At 41.1% G+C, this 19,494-nt stretch overlaps 3 protein-coding genes across 3 annotated transcripts; 1 reads left to right on the top strand and 2 right to left on the bottom strand.

Moving 5' to 3' along the window:
• Positions 1-12,175: 12,175 nt before the first annotated feature.
• LOC129716706 (aminoacylase-1B-like) lies at positions 12,176-14,613 on the top strand. Its single transcript, XM_055666542.1, has 4 exons — positions 12,176-12,420; positions 13,342-13,830; positions 13,887-14,074; positions 14,135-14,613. The coding sequence occupies exons 1-4, from the start codon at positions 12,303-12,305 to the stop codon at positions 14,567-14,569; spliced, it is 1,230 nt and encodes a 409-aa protein (XP_055522517.1). The 5' UTR covers positions 12,176-12,302; the 3' UTR covers positions 14,570-14,613.
• Positions 14,602-16,207, bottom strand: LOC129716716 (uncharacterized). The gene is made up of 2 exons (XM_055666553.1): positions 15,926-16,207; positions 14,602-14,972 (listed from the first exon to the last, which is right to left on the bottom strand). The coding sequence occupies exons 1-2, from the start codon at positions 16,118-16,120 to the stop codon at positions 14,619-14,621; spliced, it is 549 nt and encodes a 182-aa protein (XP_055522528.1). The 5' UTR covers positions 16,121-16,207; the 3' UTR covers positions 14,602-14,618.
• LOC129716711 (probable histone-lysine N-methyltransferase set-23) lies at positions 14,830-15,919 on the bottom strand. The gene has a single exon (XM_055666547.1). The coding sequence runs from the start codon at positions 15,871-15,873 to the stop codon at positions 14,995-14,997; it is 879 nt and encodes a 292-aa protein (XP_055522522.1). The 5' UTR covers positions 15,874-15,919; the 3' UTR covers positions 14,830-14,994.
• Positions 16,208-19,494: the final 3,287 nt, after the last annotated feature.

Here is a 19,494-nt window from a genome sequence, read left to right as displayed (position 1 = left end):
CAAGTTGGTGTGGAATAATTACTCAGCTGACATCTCTACGAGGCTGACTTCGGTCGATTTCAAGAATTACGGATGCACCTTGGACTACACGATTGAGAGAGCCTTTTAAGGCACTCAGAAGGAATGAATAAGTTTTTTTGCCTTTGCTTATCTGTAGAACCGTTTCTTAAAGCCCACTTTGTGATCATTTTTTTTCTGTCTACAGAACCATTTTTTGGTAGTCCTGAGCGCAATTTAAGATTTTAATTTTGACAAATTCTGACCTTTTGATTATCCTGAGTTGAATTTGGAATAATGTTTTCATGTTTTTTTTTTTTAATTTAGGATTACTTATTTTCACATTTTCTAGGCAGCGATGCTTTGTTAAATTTAGGATTTTTTTTAAGTTAAAGAGCAAGACTTCTGAACTTATTGATAAAGTTTTCACAAAGAGTGAGGATTGCAGATTTTTTTTTTGTTTGATAGATGAAAGCAGTTCAGTAAGTAAACATTTTTTTCATCTGAACTGAAAACGTAAATCCGAAGTGACTAGCGCCTGAAACAATCCAGAATTATGAGGGAAATCGATTTTTCTCCCTCTCATTCTAACACTAATAAGTATATTTGTAAAGCCGTCGATGCTAGACGAATGAACCGCTTCTAGATACGTTCGAGACCACAATACAATGACTTCCAGCAATGTAGGTCCAAGATATCTTAGAAAGGAAACCTAACTGCCGCGTAGCTTTGGAAATGATCGCTATTAGAGTTAAAACCCATTCTAGAGTCCAATTTAACTCCTAGATCGGACACTTTGGTGACTCTGGGGATGTAACTGTGCGCTGGAACGATATAACCTGACACTTATCATTGCCAATTATTAGTTTATTCCTGCGACACCAATCACCTAACGTGGTCAGCGAGTATTGTAGGAGCCAACAATCTTCTTCCTATAACCATTTTCCAGAACAAAATGAATAGTAGCGGGCCGAGGTTGCTACCCGAAGGCACTCCAGATTTGTTTGAAAACGGTCTTAAAACGAAACCATCAATGTGAACGTAAAGTTCTTGCTCCGTTAAATAAGATTCCAGACAGTGAAGAAACACCTAGGCGAGTCAGCTTGTGCAGAAGTATGTAATGGTCAATTAAATCAAAAACGCCGTTTTCAAGTCCGCATAGATTACGTAAACTTGCGTTTTATTTTCCAGAAATATGATGCATTCTGACGTGAAGTCCAGCAAATTTGTTGTAACTAATCGATCTAGCATGAAGCCATGTTAGTCGACAGATATGAAGCATTTCGTCGGGTTACAAATTACACCGATCGTTATTATCTCAAACAATATAGACTGTCGAAAGACTTAAAATAACACGATAGTTAGACGCATCATATCAATTGTGGTGGCTGTGGCTTCCCAACTATTTTCGTCACCCGATTCGATTGACCGTTCCTGGGACACGTTTGTGGGATTGTTTTACTTATTTGTCTTTCTTACGTACGGCGTAGGCATCGGCACTTCTCCGAGCTTTTCTGTAGCTGCTTCCATGTTAACTGTTTGACCAGCTTCCTGGTGCTAGCGCCAATCTTGTTCTTGGAGGCAGATTCAAATTTCGTCCGCTAGGCGGCAGTTATTTCGCTTCGTCGGCCCGATTTTTTTATTGTTGGCCATTAGTCCTCCAGTGTAGAACCGTCTTGTACCCCTTCGTCAAAGTGCTCAGCCACCTACAATTTCGGATGTTGTCCAAATATCTGAAAGATGCGCTAAAAAACTCTGAATAAGAGCAGCGACCACAAATATAGAAGTACATAACCACACACAGTTCTTTGTCTTTCTCTCTAGGGCGTGTAACGAAAAACGTTACATACGAATTTAATCCCGCTACTTACGACTCACTCGTTAGATTTAGCAATAAGTATTTCAAAATTATACGAAGCCCAAGTTGAACAATTTTCGAGCAGTTTTTTTTTTCGTAAAAGCATTAAAAGGTATGGAATGCAAAGTTTTTATCAGAAAAAGTCCTGTGAATAACTTTTCAATCAAAACAGCTGCTTTGCGTTATTAAATTAGATTACTATTCATCACGAATGCACTGCTTAATGTGCGAGTTTGTTATTCGAGTCCCTCGTGTTATATCTGAAACAAGCTATCCCGGCAAACTTCGTTCCACATTTTTTTTACTTAAATGATTTCAAAAATGAAATGATTGGTTTTATCGGGATCTCAGCTTTTGTACATCACCTTGATTCAAAAGATACAAATGACATTCGGTCATTTTTAGCTGATTTCTAGAGAAAGAAGTTGTCAAACTGGATTTCAAAATGGCGTGTGGAGTCAATTTCTGACCTCACCACCAGTCTGATACTGGAAATACTCATATTGGGGGGTATTCAGTCGTTCTTGGTTGTCTTCCAGAAACCGGAAGTCACCGTCCGAGAATTCAGTGCGTCTTGAACTGTCCTACAGATCAGACGTTTTTTCGGTTGCTTGTGGACTGGTCTTTGACTGCCTATAGCTTCAAAGTTTGTGTTTTGTCAGTGTGTCTTTTAAAGACTACCTGAAAGTTATTTCCCATCAGTCTTTCTCAAGACTACCTACTTTTGAATTTAACTTTTTTCGTATCACCTGAAATGGCTGGACGGAAAAAGAAACCTCGCATCGCTGCGGGGAGGAAAAGAGAGGCATCTCTTTCTGACACATCGAGTGTCTGTAGTGACAATCCTTTTGATATTTTGCCTGAGCAAGAAGCTGGTGAAATGGAAGTTACCAATAATGAAACTATACAAAATATAAAATCTTTAAAAAAGGAGAAAGTTCCACCTATTGTGTAACTATTTCTTCTGAATTTAATATATTCAAAAAGGAACTTTCAACGTTTGTTTTTGACGTTAAAGTTACCTATCAGATTGGCCGTAGAGGTGAATGCCGCTTATTAGCCGACTCAGTAAAGGGTCGTGATCGTCTTGTTCAGTATTTAACTGACAAGATGTACAAATTTTTTACATACGACACCAAGAACGCCAAGCCGTTCAAGGTTGTCTTGAAAGGTCTCACCAACGATCAAACCGTTGATGAGATCCAACTTACTTTAACAGAATTACTTGGCATAGCCCCTACCCAAGTAATTCTAATGAAACAAAAATCACGAGGCGAAAACAGTCAGAGAACTGGAATTTCCCTTGTTAATTATTTAATTCATTTTAACCGCAATGAGGTTAACTTAAATTTTTTTGAAAAAGCACATGCTTTGTATAATGTGCGTGTGAAGTGGGAAATTTATAGGAAGTATGGCGGAGGTGAAAAGCATATCACCCAATGCCGTACTTGCCATCGTTATGGCCATGGTTCCAAATTCTGTAACATGGACCAAAGATGTCTTAATTGTGGAGACTCTTCTCACAAAAAGGACACATGTCCTGTGAAAGAGAGTAAAAATTTTCGCTGTGCGAATTGTAACAGCAACCATATGTCAAATTTTTATCAATGCCCAGTCCGTTTAGCAATTGTTAAGGCAAGGCAAGGTAAACAAAATTCAAAACAAACTTCAAAACAAAATTCTCCAAGCGTACCAGTGACGCATAGTTTACCTACTCCTTTGCATACCCGTTTAACATATGCCCAGGTTACAGGTCTTTCGAACATTCTACCGCCTAATGTTGGTAGTTCGAAAATGACCACTAATATGGGTAAGCAAAACACGCTAGAAAATAATTGTACACCTATTACCCCAACAGGCAATGTTCGATCTTATGAACGCCATGTTGCAGGCAAAATCAATGTTTGAAGCCATTCAAATAGGCACAAATTTTACTATTAAAATTGTTTCTAATTTAAAATTTAGCAATGATTTTAAATAAAACAATTAAAATATTAAATTAGAATGCTCGCTCATTGAAGGCCAATGAGAATGAGCTTTTTAATTTTTTAACAGTAAATAATGTGCATATTGCAATTATTACTGAAACATTTTTGAAACCTAACATAAAATTAAAATATGATCCCAATTACGTGGTTCATAGATATGATAGGATTCAGGGTTCCGGCGGTGGAGTTGCAATTGTTATTCATCGCCGAATCAAACATCGTGCTCTTCCCCATCTTGAGACGAAAGTTATTGAAACTTTGGGAATTGAAGTTCAAACTGAACTTGGGATTTTATTTATTGCCGCAGTATATTTACCATTTCAATGCACACGCGAGCTCAAAAAATATTTTAAAGGTGATTTACAAAAGCTCACCAGAAATCGTTCGAAATTTTTCATAATCGGCGATTTTAACGCTAAACATCGTTCATGGAATAATTCTCAAAGTAATTCCAATGGCAAAATTTTATTCAATGATTGTTCTTCAGGATACTATTCTATTTTGTCTCCGAATAGTCCTACATGCTTTTCTTCTGTAAGAAACCCTTCAACAATTGATTTGGTGCTAACAGATCAAAGTCAGGTATGTAGTGATTTGATCACACATGCTGACTTTGATTCTGACCATCTTCCAATAACTTTTTCTTTATCACAGGAATCAGTTTTAAACCCTATGAGCTCTGTTTTTAATTATAACAAGGCTAATTGGGAAAGATACAAAACTCATATTGAGAGAAATTTCAATAATGAGCTTGATTTGCAAAACGAAGTGAATATTGATTCCGCTTTGGAAGCATTAAAATGTGCAATTGTTGATGCCAGGAATTATTCTGTTCCAGAGGCTCAAGTGAAATTTGATTCACCAATAATTGATGAAAATCTTCAACTTCTAATTCGTTTGAAAAATGTCCGCAGACGTCAATATCAACGTTCTCGTGACCCTGTTTTTAAAACTATTTATAAAGATTTACAGAAAGAGATTAAACATAGATTTACTCTTCTGAGAAATCAAAATTTTGAGACTAAAGTTGAAAAATTGAAACCATATTCAAAACCTTTTCGGAAGCTGTCGAAGATTCTTAAGAAACCTTTAAAGCCTATTCCAGTTTTAAAAGATGGTGAACGTTTTCTTGTATCCAATGAACAAAAGGCTCAAAGACTTGCTCAGCAGTTTGAGAGTGTTCATAACTCAAATTTGAATTTTGTGAGTCCAATTGAAAATGAAGTCACACGTCAATTTGATTTAATTTCTTCCCAGAATTTTTTACCTGCAGAAATAATTGAAACTAACTTGAATGAGATTAAATCAATTATTAAAAATTTTAAAAATATGAAAGCACCTGGTGACGATGGAATCTTTAATATACTAATCAAACATCTCCCTGAGAGCACGATGGAATTTTTAGTAAAAATTTTCAATTGCTGCTTCAAAATTGCATATTTTCCCAAATTATGGGAAAATGCAAAAATTACTCCAATTTTAAAACCGGATAAGAACCCAGCAGAAGTTTCAAGTTATCGACCAATCAGTTTGCTTTCTTCAATAAGTAAACTGTTTGAGAGAATTATTCTTAACAGAATGATGTCACACATCAACGAAAATTCAATTTTTGCAAATGAACAGTTTGGATTTCGCCATGGGCATTCCACAACTCATCAATTGCTCCGAGTTACTAATATGATACGAGCTAACAAATCTGAAGGTTATTACACTGGAGCTGCTCTTTTAGATATAGAAAAAGCATTCGACAGTGTTTGGCATAAAGGTTTGATTGCGAAATTGCAAACTTTTAATTTTCCAATTTTCCTAATCAAAATTTTAAAAAATTATCTTACTGACCGAACTCTGCAGGTTGTCTATCAGAATTCCAAATCTGATAGATTTTCTGTCAGAGCAGGTGTACCTCAAGGTTCAGTCTTGGGTCCAGTCCTGTACAACATATTCACTTCAGATCTTCCTGATTTGCCTCCAGGATGCACAAAGTCATTGTTCTGCGATGACACAAGCCTTTCCGTAAAAGCAAAAAGTCTTCGTGTCATATGCAGTCGATTGCAGAAAAGTTTAGATATTTTTTCTTCCTACTTGCAAAAGTGGAAAATCTCTCCCAATGCTTCTAAAACTCAAATGATAATTTTTCCGCATAAGCCTAGGGCTTCTTTCCTCAAGTCAAACAATAATCACGTTGTCAAGATGAATGGGGTTATTTTAAGTTGGTCCGACAAGGTTAAGTACTTGGGACTAATTTATGATAAAAAACTTATTTTCAAAGAGCACATTGAGAGTATACAAGCCAAGTGCATCAAATTTACGAGATGTTTATATCCTCTCATTAACAGGAATTCTAAACTTTGTTTAAAGAACAAACTTTTGATTTACAAACAAATTTTTAGGCCAGCAATGCTTTATGCTGTACCGATCTGGTCAAGTTGCTGTTTAACAAGGAAGAAAACGCTCCAAAGGATTCAGAATAAAATTCTTAAAATGATTTTGAAGTGTCCTCCTTGGTTTGGTACACTCGAATTACATAGACTTACTGGTGTTGAACTATTAGAAGCTATGTCAAATAAAATTATTAACAATTTTCGACAAAAATCGTTGCAATCCTCAATTGCTACGATAAGCTCTCTTTATAGCCAATAAGTTAGCAATTAAGTTAGTTGTAAGTTTACTTCCCCTTTTCTGACAAGTAGGTTTAAATCCCTACGAACGATAAGTCCTAATTGCGAAAGCAAACAAATCCTAATAATGAAAATTACAAATTTCTAACAGTGTTGAGAAGTCACCATTTGTGATTGGACACACATACTCATTATTTACTAATATTTATCATAAATACTTAAGCTACTAACAAATCCCCCTCATTAAAAAAAAAAACCGTTCGAGAATTCAAAATGGTGTTTGAGATGGACTTTTAGTATCTGTGCATCATTATGATTGCGGAAATACCATATTTGGTCACTTTCGACTATTTTCCAGGCACCGGAAGTCGTCATTTTCAATTTTGAAAAATAAAAATAAATGCTAGTAGTAAGTGATCAACACGGATTTGCCCGGTACTTTTGCCGCTGCAATGTCCTTAGTGGATCAACTGTGCAATTCCACGTGACATAGGGCAAGCATTTCAATCAATTATTTTTGACCTGGTTGATACTTACACAGATGTTTCAATGGGCTAACAATGTCGTTTTGTGCTAACGCATGCGTTAAAAAAATGGACTTTTTGCGGTAACAAAATAACTAAGACAGATAATTGAGTTAGCTTGCTTGCAAAAAAATCTACGATCTTGCGTGTGGCCTTTCGTCAGTTAACCGGAACATTCGCCATGGAGGACGAAAACATGCGTATAGGCATGTTTTTTTAATTCTTTTTTCGTTTTATTCATCAATTCCTCCTGAAATTTCGCGACAAAACTGTAGAAGTAGATCTTATGCTTCAGGCTTGCCAGAAATCCTCGATTTAGCCGTTCCATCTCCTCAAACGATCGCTTCGAATAGTGAGCCGACTACGGATCCGGCCAAAACACCGTGTCTTCGGCCTTACAAAGTTTTTTGGGAACGACGCATCTTCCGGCAGGTACTTCGTACTATGAACTTTCCCGTTCACGGCCAGTCCGGAGCGAAAGAAGAGCAGCTTTGACATCTCCTTCTCGCTGATTGTCAGCCACAGCAGCACCGTCTTGGGGAACTTGGTGTGTAAAAGAAATTTCACCTTAGTGCTTACTTCTTTCGTGGGGGAATTAAAATACAAAGTGCCCTACCAGTCGTTGCCATCCTGGGTGAGACAGGTCTCGTCGTTCATCACCAACCCCAGCGTCGTGAATTGCCTGGAAAATCGATTTGACCATCTTATTCAGGCGCTGCCGCTGCGTCATTGCCTGCAGCTCCGAGACTAGTGAACGGGTATTGGCCGTCCATATTCGCCTGACATGTATGTCCATGTTCGCCAAGCACTGTTTGATCGGTTGCACCAACCTCCAGGCCAAGCGCACACAGCGATGTAGCCACTTTTCCCTCAGTCTTCCTCTTCAGTATCCTTTGGAGCTTCCTGTCGCTCAGGGTCGTCGGCCGTCCGGAACCGGGCTTTCTTTCAATGCTCTGATTGTTGCCCAATAGTGCCAAGATTTTGTAAATGCTGGAACGGGCGAACTTTGCAGCCTCTCGCGGTGTGATAGTCAGAAGTACCTTCTTCCCTCGCAAAGACATCCTACAAAGCCACCTGGAGATTACCTGACTTACAAGTGGAGAACCAATTGGACCACGTTCTAAGCGATGGTAAGTTCTTCTCAGACATCATCGACGTTCGCGCCTATCGCAGTGTGAATATGCGAGTTCTACGAGAAGCTAAACGGTTACTGCAAAGGCTATGTGCCCCAAGTCGAAATGTGCAGGGACTTGGACGGCAACCTTCTCACGAATAAGCAGAGGCGTCGCGTGGCTGATTTCGTCACATGTGCACCAATCATTTATTCAAGTTCTTTTTCCTCAAATGAAATAAGAAATTCAAACCTAAGTGTTTGATGCTTTAAATTGAAGGGTTTTGCTAGTATGCTTACTTGTTTTTATAGGTTATAATATTTCGATAACTGCATATGTTCAGATGTTAGGGAATAGGGTACCTGTGCAGTGCCCATGATGCACAGGTGGACCCGACGCCACTGCGAATAAGTGTGAGATGATTGAAAGGTGGAAACAGTACTACAACGAGCACCTTAACGGTGATGTAGCTGAGGACGACGACGAAGTGGTAGTAGATTGACCGGCTAAAAATCAACATAGCAGCTAGAGCTGACCAACTCCTCAGCGAGCTGTTGGAACACGGTGGCGAATCTCTGGCTAAGGCGCTACACTGGGTGATTGCAGAGATTTGGAGGAGGAGGTACAGTGTGACCCATCTACAAAAAGGGCGACAAGTTGGACTGCTGCAAACTACCGTGCAATCACGCTGCTGAGCGCCGCCTGCACGGTACTCTAGAGACGTACAACAGAGACTGAGGCCATAAACGCATCGAAGACTAAGTACATAAGCGGAAGAGGTTCCTTCCACCACAAAATCAGAATAGCAGTGATGAAATCAAAATGGTAGACGAGTTCGTGTACACTAGTGACTACTGACAACGACACCAGTAGAGGAATACGTCGACTGCGGAGCACGTTCCGCTCGAAAAATATCCGACGCCGCACCGGTAGACCGTTAGTCTCAACGGCCACAAAACCTGAACCATATTCGTGGAGGACCAACGCGCCCTTGGGGTTCTAGAACGGAAGGTGCTGCGTACCATCTGTGGTGGAGTGCAGATGGAAGTAAATAAGTAAATTCGGAATCGGAGTATCGTCGCCTTCCAGAGTATGCGAAACCGATATACTGCCGCTCATAACAAGTCCGTCCCATTTGCGTTTTGGTGCTGATGAGAAAACAGCAATTAAAAATCGTAACGATTTAGATGAAATTTTCCACTAAAATGCTTTTTCAATCAAGACCATCAACAGAATTTAGTACTGCAATGACAATCTAACACTTTTGCATCATAAAACTTGCATAAACACCGAAATTTGATTAAAATTTATTGGAAATCATAAGTTGGGACTCACATGCGATTACTTTTACGGTACGTAGCCAGAATGATAGCAAGTCAGTCCCATAGCCAGCTACGACCGGTGATGAAAAACAAACTACTGCAAATCGATGGCGGTGCTATAGCTTGCGTTTGAAATGAATCCATCGTTGGTCAATTCATAAATGACCTTCTCTCGTGCTTCATTGAACAAGCTTTTTGTGAGAAGCATAACACAATGTACCAACTGCGCAGCTCAAAATAAAATTAGATTTTGTTTTTACATTTGATACTACTGATAAATTCAAAATTAGTTTAGGTGTAGGAACTTGTTCTACATTTTTCTGAGAGCGGTCACACGTTCGTGACGGCGGACAGCTTCCACGTAGCAGTGGAAGCAAATATGAAAGAAAACCTATAGCTTATGAAAATGTTTGCTCCGTTAAAAAATAGCTAAGTAGCGTACCGAAGTATTTGATATAAGTGACAAATTCTTCAAAACGAAATTCACGACAATAATTGAACAATTCTTACCCACGTTTTCACATAAAATACGGATAACATACAAGAAGTAGTTTTTACTAAATATATAATGCTTTAACTAACAATACAGTGGCACACCAAAAGCGTTCACTGTCAACAAACGATAGCTGAAAGAAGCTACTGGTGGACACTTTGTCTTGAAGAAAACATTGTACTATCAGCTAGAGCCACACGATGTAGAACGCGTAAAATTCAATCAAACCTTCTTCTATCGAATATCTCTTGGTACATCCAATTCTGAACCTGAAGACCATAAGTTGTGATAAATATCACATTTTTCATAATCATTATTGGCTGAGGGTTTAAATTGCGAAGATTTTTTCAATGGGACCGACTTGCGATCACTTTTGCCATGGGACAAACCGACTTGCTATTTTTTTCATAGTTCCTCAGAACGAAGTATTCAAAAATATTTGTTCTATCGAAAGTAGATATAAAAAGGAATTGATTCCATGAATAAACTCAAAATTGATAAAAATGCAATTGGGACGGACTTGCCATGTGCGGCAGTATAGATGTTGAAACTTTCTGCTTTTCCGTAGTAGTAAGCAGATCCTCCGGTACACAGGACTGGCTGTTTAATGTTGGAATTTTCATTTGCTCCACTGGATTGTAAAAACGGCCGAAACTTTCATGAATTCCATTTCAAAGGGATGCTCATGCGGTGTTTCCAGAGGCACATTCATGGTTCCAGCAGGACCGGAATCTACGCTTTGAAAATTGACATCAGCAATACAATGCAGAAAGTGCTTGAACCACTCTACAAACAGTTCCGTTTGCATCCAGCATGAGCCCTGAAAACCATTTCATTCAGTGCTGTGCATTCCAGCTACCTGAAAGGCTAAGCGTCTAATATATGAGCAGTTCAGGCTAAACAGTCAACACTCCAACAGGGCAAAATTGTACCAAAACGTGGCATGTTGAAAGTAATGGTTGTTAAATCTGGAACCGTCCACAAACCACGGGTAAACTTTCTTTTGTATACGCGAATGATTTTACCGACGATTTTACAGCTTTGCTTCTCCGGCTTTTTTATGCCTTGCCACTAATATAAAAAAAGAAGAAAACTGATCAAAACGGTCCATTTGGCCTTGTAGGTAAAATTTTAAAATTGATTCTTCATGAAACATGAAAATGCTATTGAAAAAATCTGTGGTTATTCAAATAAAATTTATATTTTTTAATTGCCGAAAGTCAATATATATTCTGTGGCTCTCCACTAGGGCTCAATGCATTAAATTGTTAGCCATCGTAGGATAGAGTCTCAACTGAAACAGCGAGTATTAATTGGAATAACCATGTTTTTCGTCGCAGAAACTATTTTTCGTTATAACACCGTTTCATCTTTTTGAACAACATCTGAATAAGAGTTTATAACTTTCTGATAGCAACATCTAGTCAAGAGTGATATGATTCTTTTTGGATTGAGTTTTTCAATCGATTTCATTAGTATTTAAAGTTATTTTTACCATTTCAATTTGCCTTCAAACCTTCACGTTATACGCTATCACTTTATATATTTTTTATCCGATATAATTATCTTTGGTATTGTTCAATGTTTATTTCCTTTTCCTTTCAATAAGGCTCTTCATCAACCTGTCTCCATTTTTCGAATTTAGTTAATTTTCTTTGAGAAAGTTTTTGGAATAAAAGCAAGACAAAACAAACAACAAACATAACAATTTAAAAAAAAAAGTTCAATATGCAATTGCACAACAAGTGAAACTAGATTCTTCGGACAGAATTCTGTTTAAAACGCGAAATTCCCTGACTTTTCCAGATAGAATGAAACTCCCTGATGATTCAGGTTTTCCAGACGCTGGACACCCTGATGGACTCCCAATAGGGTAAAATATGAGACTCCCAGGATTATTGATAAAGGCGGATTGTATTTCACTGCAAAAAAAATCTATCTGGAAACTAACGGTTATCTTAACCAACAACGTCCACTCAAAAGAAAGAAACGCAAACCGCCTCTACTTCCCGGATTAAGTTCCCAGCATGCAAGTCAACATCATTATCAAAGCTTTATCAGCAAACTTTCTCATCGCCACAAGAAACTCGCTCAAGTCGGTCTCCCTAAGCTTCTGCTTTCTCTGTCGAACGCCGATAACCGTAGAGTCATCTCCGAAAATTGCTCTATCTCTAGACGGGCAGTGCACACGGCGCAGCCGCAAGCCACGATAAACTCAACTGAGTGTGAGAGCGAGCGAAGCGACTTATTTTTTTTCCTCGACTCCCGGAGTTGATATAAACCGCATTGATAAGCACAGCAGTGGCCACAGTCGAGCTGTGATTCTTGAAGGTGACCGATCGCAGAGAGTTCGTGGTCTACAGTGAAGAAGAATTTCGGTAGCAGTGAAAATGTGCGAAAAGGGTTCCCAGTGCTACAAGCGCTACCAGGAGTGGGAGAACAACGAGGAGATTCAGATCTTTCGCGAGTACCTGCGGATTCCCTCGGTGCATCCCGATGTCAATTACGGTAGGTGCAATGCACGGAGAACAGAGAAACAGATAAGCGCAAGCTCTAATGCGTAGTCGGCTTGAGATTTATTGTTATTATTATTTGTGTTGGATCAGAATACGTGTTCGTGGGCGCAGGTTGCTTTGGCTTTTTTTTTGCTCTCTCAGTGCGACGCGATTTTCTGTTTCAATTTACTTCAATTTGGTTATGGCTGTTGAGGCGTTAAACGGTCATTTCCGGGAGGACAATTGAATCATTGAACGCGATGCGTAATGGCTTGCAGTTGCACTTGCAAGTAATTCAGATGCATAGAAAATCACAGTCGACCATCCAATTTTATCTGATTTCTCTTCTAATAACAAAATCCAATCGAACGTTTTATAACATTTTCATAAAAAGGTGTATAATCTAATCAAATTGAAATTACAAAGCAGCCCTTCATAAGGAAAATTGGTATCGGTACGTTTTACGATTCATCCTCATTCTTTCTCGTGGTGGCCGAATGCCGAGAGATCTTGATACACCTGACCTCGTGAGATTATGTGTAAAATATGAAAAAACTTTTTGTGCCCAAATATTGAACATTTTGATTTTTTTTTGTTAAAAAAATTTGCACGATTTTACAGTGTAAAAAAATAATCTTGATAATTTAAAAGATGTTCTTAGAGAACGTTTACCACAATACTGCTGAAACGTCAACAGGAAATGTTGCGGTTTCTGAGATATGACCGAATAGCAGTGTAACCAAGCCTCGACAAAAGGAGCTACATTTAGATAACAAAAATGCAAATAGCATGTTTACTATGTAACAAAACACCAGATTCCAAGTTTACTTCACTTCTGAGAAACATCTCAACTTACAATAAAAGTGATAAAATCTGTCACACTGATAAGATAGCAGTAATCTTCTGCTCTAATTGTCCTCTCATTATCTCCCAGACAAATGCGTCGAGTTTCTGACCCGCCAGGCGGAAGGCCTCGAGCTACCGGTTCAGGTGATCGAGTTCAACCCGGGCAAACCGATCGTTGTGATAACCTGGGAGGGAACCGATCCGACCGCGAAATCTATCATCCTGAACTCGCACACCGACGTGGTGCCGGTATATGCCGAGCGATGGTCCCATCCGCCGTTCGCAGCCGAAATGGACAACGAGGGCCGGATCTACGCACGCGGTGCGCAAGACATGAAGTGCGTTGGTATGCAATTTTTGGCGGCGATTCGGGCGCTCAAGCGAGACGGAGTCCGTCTGAAGAGGACAATTCACGCAACGTTCGTACCGGATGAGGAGATTGGTGGCAAGCTGGGCATGAAGGAATGGGTCCATAAGGACAGCTTCCTGAAGCTGAATTGCGGGTTCGCGATTGATGAAGGAATCGCCGGACCGGGTGAGGAGTACCCGCTGTTCTACGGAGAACGCAGCGTTTGGCGTAAGTTAAAAACACGCTGCTTAAAATTGAAGTGATTAACTTCAAAGTTTTTTTAGATCTGCTTTTCCACATCAGTGGAACCCCCGGTCATGGGTCACTGCTTCTGAAAGATACTGCAGGTCAGAAAGCCCGTTACATCATCGATAAGTTAATGGATATGCGGGAAAGGGAAGTCAAGAAGATGGAAGATAACCCGGAACTGACCATCGGTGATGTAACGACCATCAACATCACGATGATGTCGGTAAGTACGAATTCGGAACAACTGGAATAAACAGTAACAAAATAAGTTCATTTTTCGCAGGGAGGCGTGCAAAGTAACGTAGTTCCGCCCGAGCTAATGGTATGCTTCGACGTCCGCGTGGCCATCGACGTAAAGCACCTGGAGCTTGAAAACCAGTTGCTGGATTGGTGTCGCGAAGCGGGCGGTGGCATTGAGCTCGAGTACGACCAGAAGTGCCCCTACGTGAAGCCCACCAAACTGGATGGATCCAATTCATACTGGGTAGCATTTAAGAACGCCATCGATGAGCTGGGCCTGAAGGTGAAACCGCAGATTTTCCCCGGTGGAACCGACAGCCGCTATATTCGGGGAATTGGCATCCCTGCGATCGGATTTTCTCCAATGAACAACACACCGGTGCTTTTGCACGATCACGACGAGTTTCTGCATGCGGAAACCTACCTGAAAGGTATCGAAATTTACCGTAAAATAATTACCAATGTTGCTAATGTGTAGTTCTACTAAGCCATACGAGTAAAACATTTTTTTAATCCAAAAAAGCCTTTTATTTCAACAATTTATCCATATAAGCGCCTTCAACCAGATCACCGTCAGCTATTTCGAACAGCTTCAGCATGTCATTAGCAATCCGTGTCCCTTCTTCCACCGTCTGGTCCGGCTTTAGACCAACTTCAAACTCCAAGAAATACCCCAGACCCTCAACATCGTCCAGGTGAATTCGGGTTTGCTGATGTAGAAACAAATGGCGCCTTTTACGGACCTCTCCCTTGATGCCAACGCTTTCCGCCAGTATCGTTTCCATCAGCTTTGGTTCGTCAAGATCGATTTTATGATAGGTGGAAAGCTTCGGGCCTCCGACGTCGGGTCGAAAGTAATGAATCAGCTCGGATTTTTTGGTCTGTAACGGAAGGGAAGGTCACTCAGTACGACAGCGAGGGAAGGCTTCCTCGGCAGAGGGTTGATCCACAAAGACACGCTGATGATTTACTGGTGGGTTTTGAAACTAGTCCGCCTCCATAGTCGAAGTACAACTCTTCGTCAGGTTGAATGTCCCGTTGGGCGAAAATTCCAATCCTCGGCAATGGACTGTCGATATGTACGGCCACCGTTCGGCAGTTAGGATCGCAACTATGATTCAAGTATCGTCCTATATTACCCCTTCGTTCGGGGTCAATGAAAATCTGCGTCCGAGTTTGCTTTTCAGCATGGAATTGTTCGTTTAAACAGAGGACGTAATTTTTACTCCCGATCGAATCGTTCAATTTGTTACGCTTTTCAGCTTCGCCTCTGGTGAGAATTTCACCGGCGTACTCGCAGATGAAACCCCCGTTTGGAATAAATCTACTAGTAAAGAGTCCCCACTGATTAGGTACTGTACTGCTAGTTCCAATCACCAGATGTTTTCTAGGGCCAAACTGAACGAGGCGGTTTTGGCAAGTTGGTCGACATCCACAGGCTGGTGAGCATTCGAAAATCACTTCCGGTGTGTCTCGTAAAACTAGCTCACCATTGGAGGTTGCTGCATAGTTTGCACCCATCGGACAGCAGCCGCTGTCGGAGCAATCATCATCACCGTGACACTGACAGTGGGCTTCGTAAGTGTACTTGAGCATTCGCATCAATTCCAGAAATTCCACCGTGCCATCATCAAGCTGGGGGAGATTCTCGATTAAATACTCAACCGTGGAATCTACATGTTCGTAATCATCTTGTGGCTCCAGTAGTTCATGATTCCCAATTGTTTTGACAATTCCACACCCACGGTTAAACTTATCTCTGCGCTCGAGAATGTTGTCCATCTGACGCCAGAAAACAGTAGACTTATAATTCGATTGATAGTTTTCTTCTTACCTCTAGATAGCGCAGCTTCAGGCGTCCCTTCTGGGCGTTGAAGAAAACGTCGTGCTGCTTGATGATTTCCCCGCCGTTGCCGGTGAGCTGTTCCGCAATGGAAACCTTTCGGCGGAATGCTTTCTCGTCACCAATCGAAGCTTTGATTTCGACGTTTCGCGATGGCACGGATGACGCGGTGGAGTCCGTGGACATTGTTTGATTTTTTACTGGAAAGCTAAGGAATGTTTCCGCTATAGAGACACCAGCAAATCAGTGAGAGCGCGCGAAGTTGACTGAACGTTCTGGTTTGGCATTACTGTTTTTGTTGGTGTTGATCAAAGTAGATAGACCAAAGGTCACTTTCAACCCTTTCAACAACTTTCGTGCCAACAAAACGTTTTTCAAGAAAAACGCTTCTGGAACTCAGAACCGCCAAATGAAGCATTCAAGACCAGAGAAAGTCAAATAACAAAATGGACTGAAATTTACCTCAGCATGTGGGTGGCTCAGAATCACCTAAAAACACTTCTAAAAATCAAAAAAGAAAATATTTGAAAACCTAATCAACGGAAAATTTAGCGCAAGATTTGGTTTAGGTTCGCCAAAAACGCTTCCAAAGGTCAAAACGAACCAACAAATACCAAGTAACATTCTCAAATTAAACTTGGAACCACTACTTCTCCAAGCCAGAAAAGAGCAAACGCAAACGGCAAAACGAAAATAATCTCCAATTAAGCTCAGAGCCGCTAACAAAACTTTTAATGGCAAGATTGGCTACAAGAAAAAAAGATCCAAATTAGGTAAAAAAATGTTAAAAAAAAATAACTAACCCAAGAATCGCTATAAAAATATAATCTCACATTATGTTAAAAGATTTCGGAAGGTCAGTAAAGATTTAGATGACTAAGGTGTAGAGCACTTCTAAAATCAGGAAAATCCAAAAAAGTAAATGTTCCGGCTTACTTTATTTTAGGGCGACATTTCGTAACGACCCACTGCCGAACCCATGATACGTCTCCACATCACTTGATCTTGAAGTCACTGGACCTGATAATTCACCTTCTAATCTCACGGCTGGTATCGTTGTTCTCAGTCACCTTTGAGCCAAGGTACACGAACTCGTCGACTACCTCATCACTGTAGATTACCACAACACTACCTAGGCTTGCCTTGTCGCACTTAGCACCACCCGCTAGCATGTACTTCGTTTTTGTCGTATTTATCTTCAATCCAATCTTCTCTGCTTCACATTTTAGTCTGGTGTGAAGCCCTCCATGAAGCCGGCTTGGTCACTTCCCACAAATCTGTTGGTTAGTGGTGACAGCTGCTGGAAAAATATTTGGGATATCACATGGTAGGCGGCATTTAGAATAGTGATCGCTCGGTAGTTTTCACAATCTAGATTGTCGCCTTTCTTGTGGATGGAACAAATAGTCCCATTCTTCCACTCCTCTGGTAGGCATTCCATTTCCAAAATCTTGACAATCAGCCGATGCAAACTACTGGCCAACTTGTCCGGGCCCATCTTGAGAAGCTCCGCTCCGAAACTGTCCTCTCAGATTTCAGATGCCCATCAAAGTGCTGTCTCCACCTTTCGATCACCTCACGATCATCTGTTAAAATACTCCACATTTCGGCCCACGGAACAAAGCCTCTGCGGGGTGCGTTGAATTACTGGACAGTTCTATTTCGTGTTTCATGAGAGCGGTACAGCTGTTGTAGTTCATCGCACTCCTCCTTCTCCTGGCGACGCTTTTTTCTGGAAGAGCTGGGTTTGCTTTCTTCGTTTCAGTTTGTATCGCTATACGTTCTGACGGGTGGCTCTTCGCAGCATTACTACCCGCGCTGCGTTCTGTTCATCTAATCTCGGTATTTGGCGACCTACGACGTTCTCCACTGCACTGCTACTTGACGGTATTCCTGTAGACTTCTAATACAGCTTCTTCCAGCTCGTCCTCTTCTGGCAGTGCAGCTTCGAGAGAAAGCGCGAAGTTTTCGGCGACTTCGGGTTGCTTCAGCCGCGCGGACGCAACCGTGTGTTGTTCTGTTTGGTTAGGTGATCTCCAGGTGTACCGATGTTGGAGGCTATGCTGGGAAAAGGTGCTATGTATGGCCATGTTCTTGGAGGCAGCGAAGTCAATTAGTCTTAGACCATTTTCTTTCGTCAGCCGGTGTGCGCTGAATCGTCCAGTTACCAGTCTGAATTCCTTTTCCTGACCGACCTGGGCGTTGTTATACCCGAGGACAATCTGGACATCATGTTCTAGGGAGCGATCGTATTCACGTTCAAACTGCGCGTAGAGATCGTCTTTGTCATCATCAGTACTTCTGAGGTGAGGGCTGTACACGTTTATAATTCTAATGTTAAACAATCGGCCTTTGATTCTTAACCTGCACATTCTGGGGTTAACCGGCCACCATCCGATTACGCGCTTCTGCATCTCCGTCATTACTAAAAAAGCTGTGCCCAACTCATGTGTGTCACCCCAACTCTGCTACATGGTACCTCCTAGGACATCGAGAGGTCGGCAGTTCCATGTTCCGAGTATCCAATCATTAGTAAGTTTTCGTCGCCTGTGTCATTGCCGATTATTCTGGTTCGAATTTTCTGTTATAGTGTTCTTTTTTGTTTTCGCAGGAGAACCGACGTAGTGCTACTGTTTTAAGTGTCGACAACACAATCAGGACTTGGACATGACGCTTGTGATTGCGTCACTTAGGGTGCTTGTGGTGGCGTTACAACATGTCCTAGGAAACTTCGCTCCGATGAAGGAATCCCACCAGGATTGGTTACTCGATCTTCTTCCTAGGTACTCGCATTCCGGCTCGCACCATCGAGGAGGTAGGGGTTCTGTAGCCAGCTACCAGCAGCCTTTTTCCGCTTTTTAACAACCGATCCGCTATCCTGAGGCCTGATGAGTGACCGTCAAGAGTGGCACGAATTAGCCTAATCAGATTGGTTGCGTGTTCAAGCACTATCTGCCATAATTCGTTGCGCTTAACGCCCTTAAGTCCATGAACAGATGATGAGTCTGCAAGTTTACTTCTTCGAATTAATCAAGGATTTGACGCAAGGTGAACATTTGGTCCGTTGTAGATCGCCCTTTCCGTAAACTGCACTCCCAGCAACGACCTCAGTCTATGAAACAGGATGCGGGAGAAAATCTCATAATTAGAATTGAGGAGTGTTATACCTCGAAAAAGGCTGCCTTTTGAGCGTGCGCTAAAAGCTATTATTTTGTTTTACATTTATGTTGAACCAACTTCGATCAGTACCAAGTCGTCAGTCCTCTTCGTACGCCGTGTGATTTTCGGGAGGTAGTCACGGCCCCAACAACGCCAGAAAGCATTCAACATTGCTTGACACAAATTTCATCCACCTCTACCCGACGATTTGGGGTCTACAAAGTTCTTTGGGATTTGAACCACACCACTGGAGATGACAGACATGTACCTTTTCCCCACTTAGTAGCATCGTCCGCTGCGCTTTCCTAAATTGGGATCCACCGCCTCCGATTTCGAGAGTATTCCTTCTATACGGCAAGCGACAAACTGTCGATCGCGCCCATCTTTTGCATAACGCTTGA

This window comes from Wyeomyia smithii, chromosome 1 (genome assembly GCF_029784165.1).
Source record: "Wyeomyia smithii strain HCP4-BCI-WySm-NY-G18 chromosome 1, ASM2978416v1, whole genome shotgun sequence".
In the NCBI taxonomy this organism is placed as follows: Eukaryota; Metazoa; Arthropoda; class Insecta; order Diptera; family Culicidae; genus Wyeomyia; species Wyeomyia smithii.
Note: the sequence above shows the minus strand (reverse complement) of the source record. Positions and strands in the feature narration are given on the sequence as shown.

Bases quoted from the DNA above. Each gene is read 5' to 3' on its own strand.
- LOC129716716 (XM_055666553.1), bottom strand. From the start codon at position 16,120: ATGTCCACGGACTCCACCGCGTCATCCGTGCCATCGCGAAACGTCGAA. The intron at 14,973-15,925 runs GTAAGAAGAAAA...CTTCCGTTACAG, and splicing joins TGAAGCTGCGCTATCTAGAG to ACCAAAAAATCCGAGCTGAT.
- LOC129716711 (XM_055666547.1), bottom strand. From the start codon at position 15,873: ATGGACAACATTCTCGAGCGCAGAGATAAGTTTAACCGTGGGTGTGGA.
- LOC129716706 (XM_055666542.1), top strand. From the start codon at position 12,303: ATGTGCGAAAAGGGTTCCCAGTGCTACAAGCGCTACCAGGAGTGGGAG. The intron at 12,421-13,341 runs GTAGGTGCAATG...ATTATCTCCCAG, and splicing joins GCATCCCGATGTCAATTACG to ACAAATGCGTCGAGTTTCTG. The intron at 13,831-13,886 runs GTAAGTTAAAAA...AAGTTTTTTTAG, and splicing joins CGGAGAACGCAGCGTTTGGC to ATCTGCTTTTCCACATCAGT.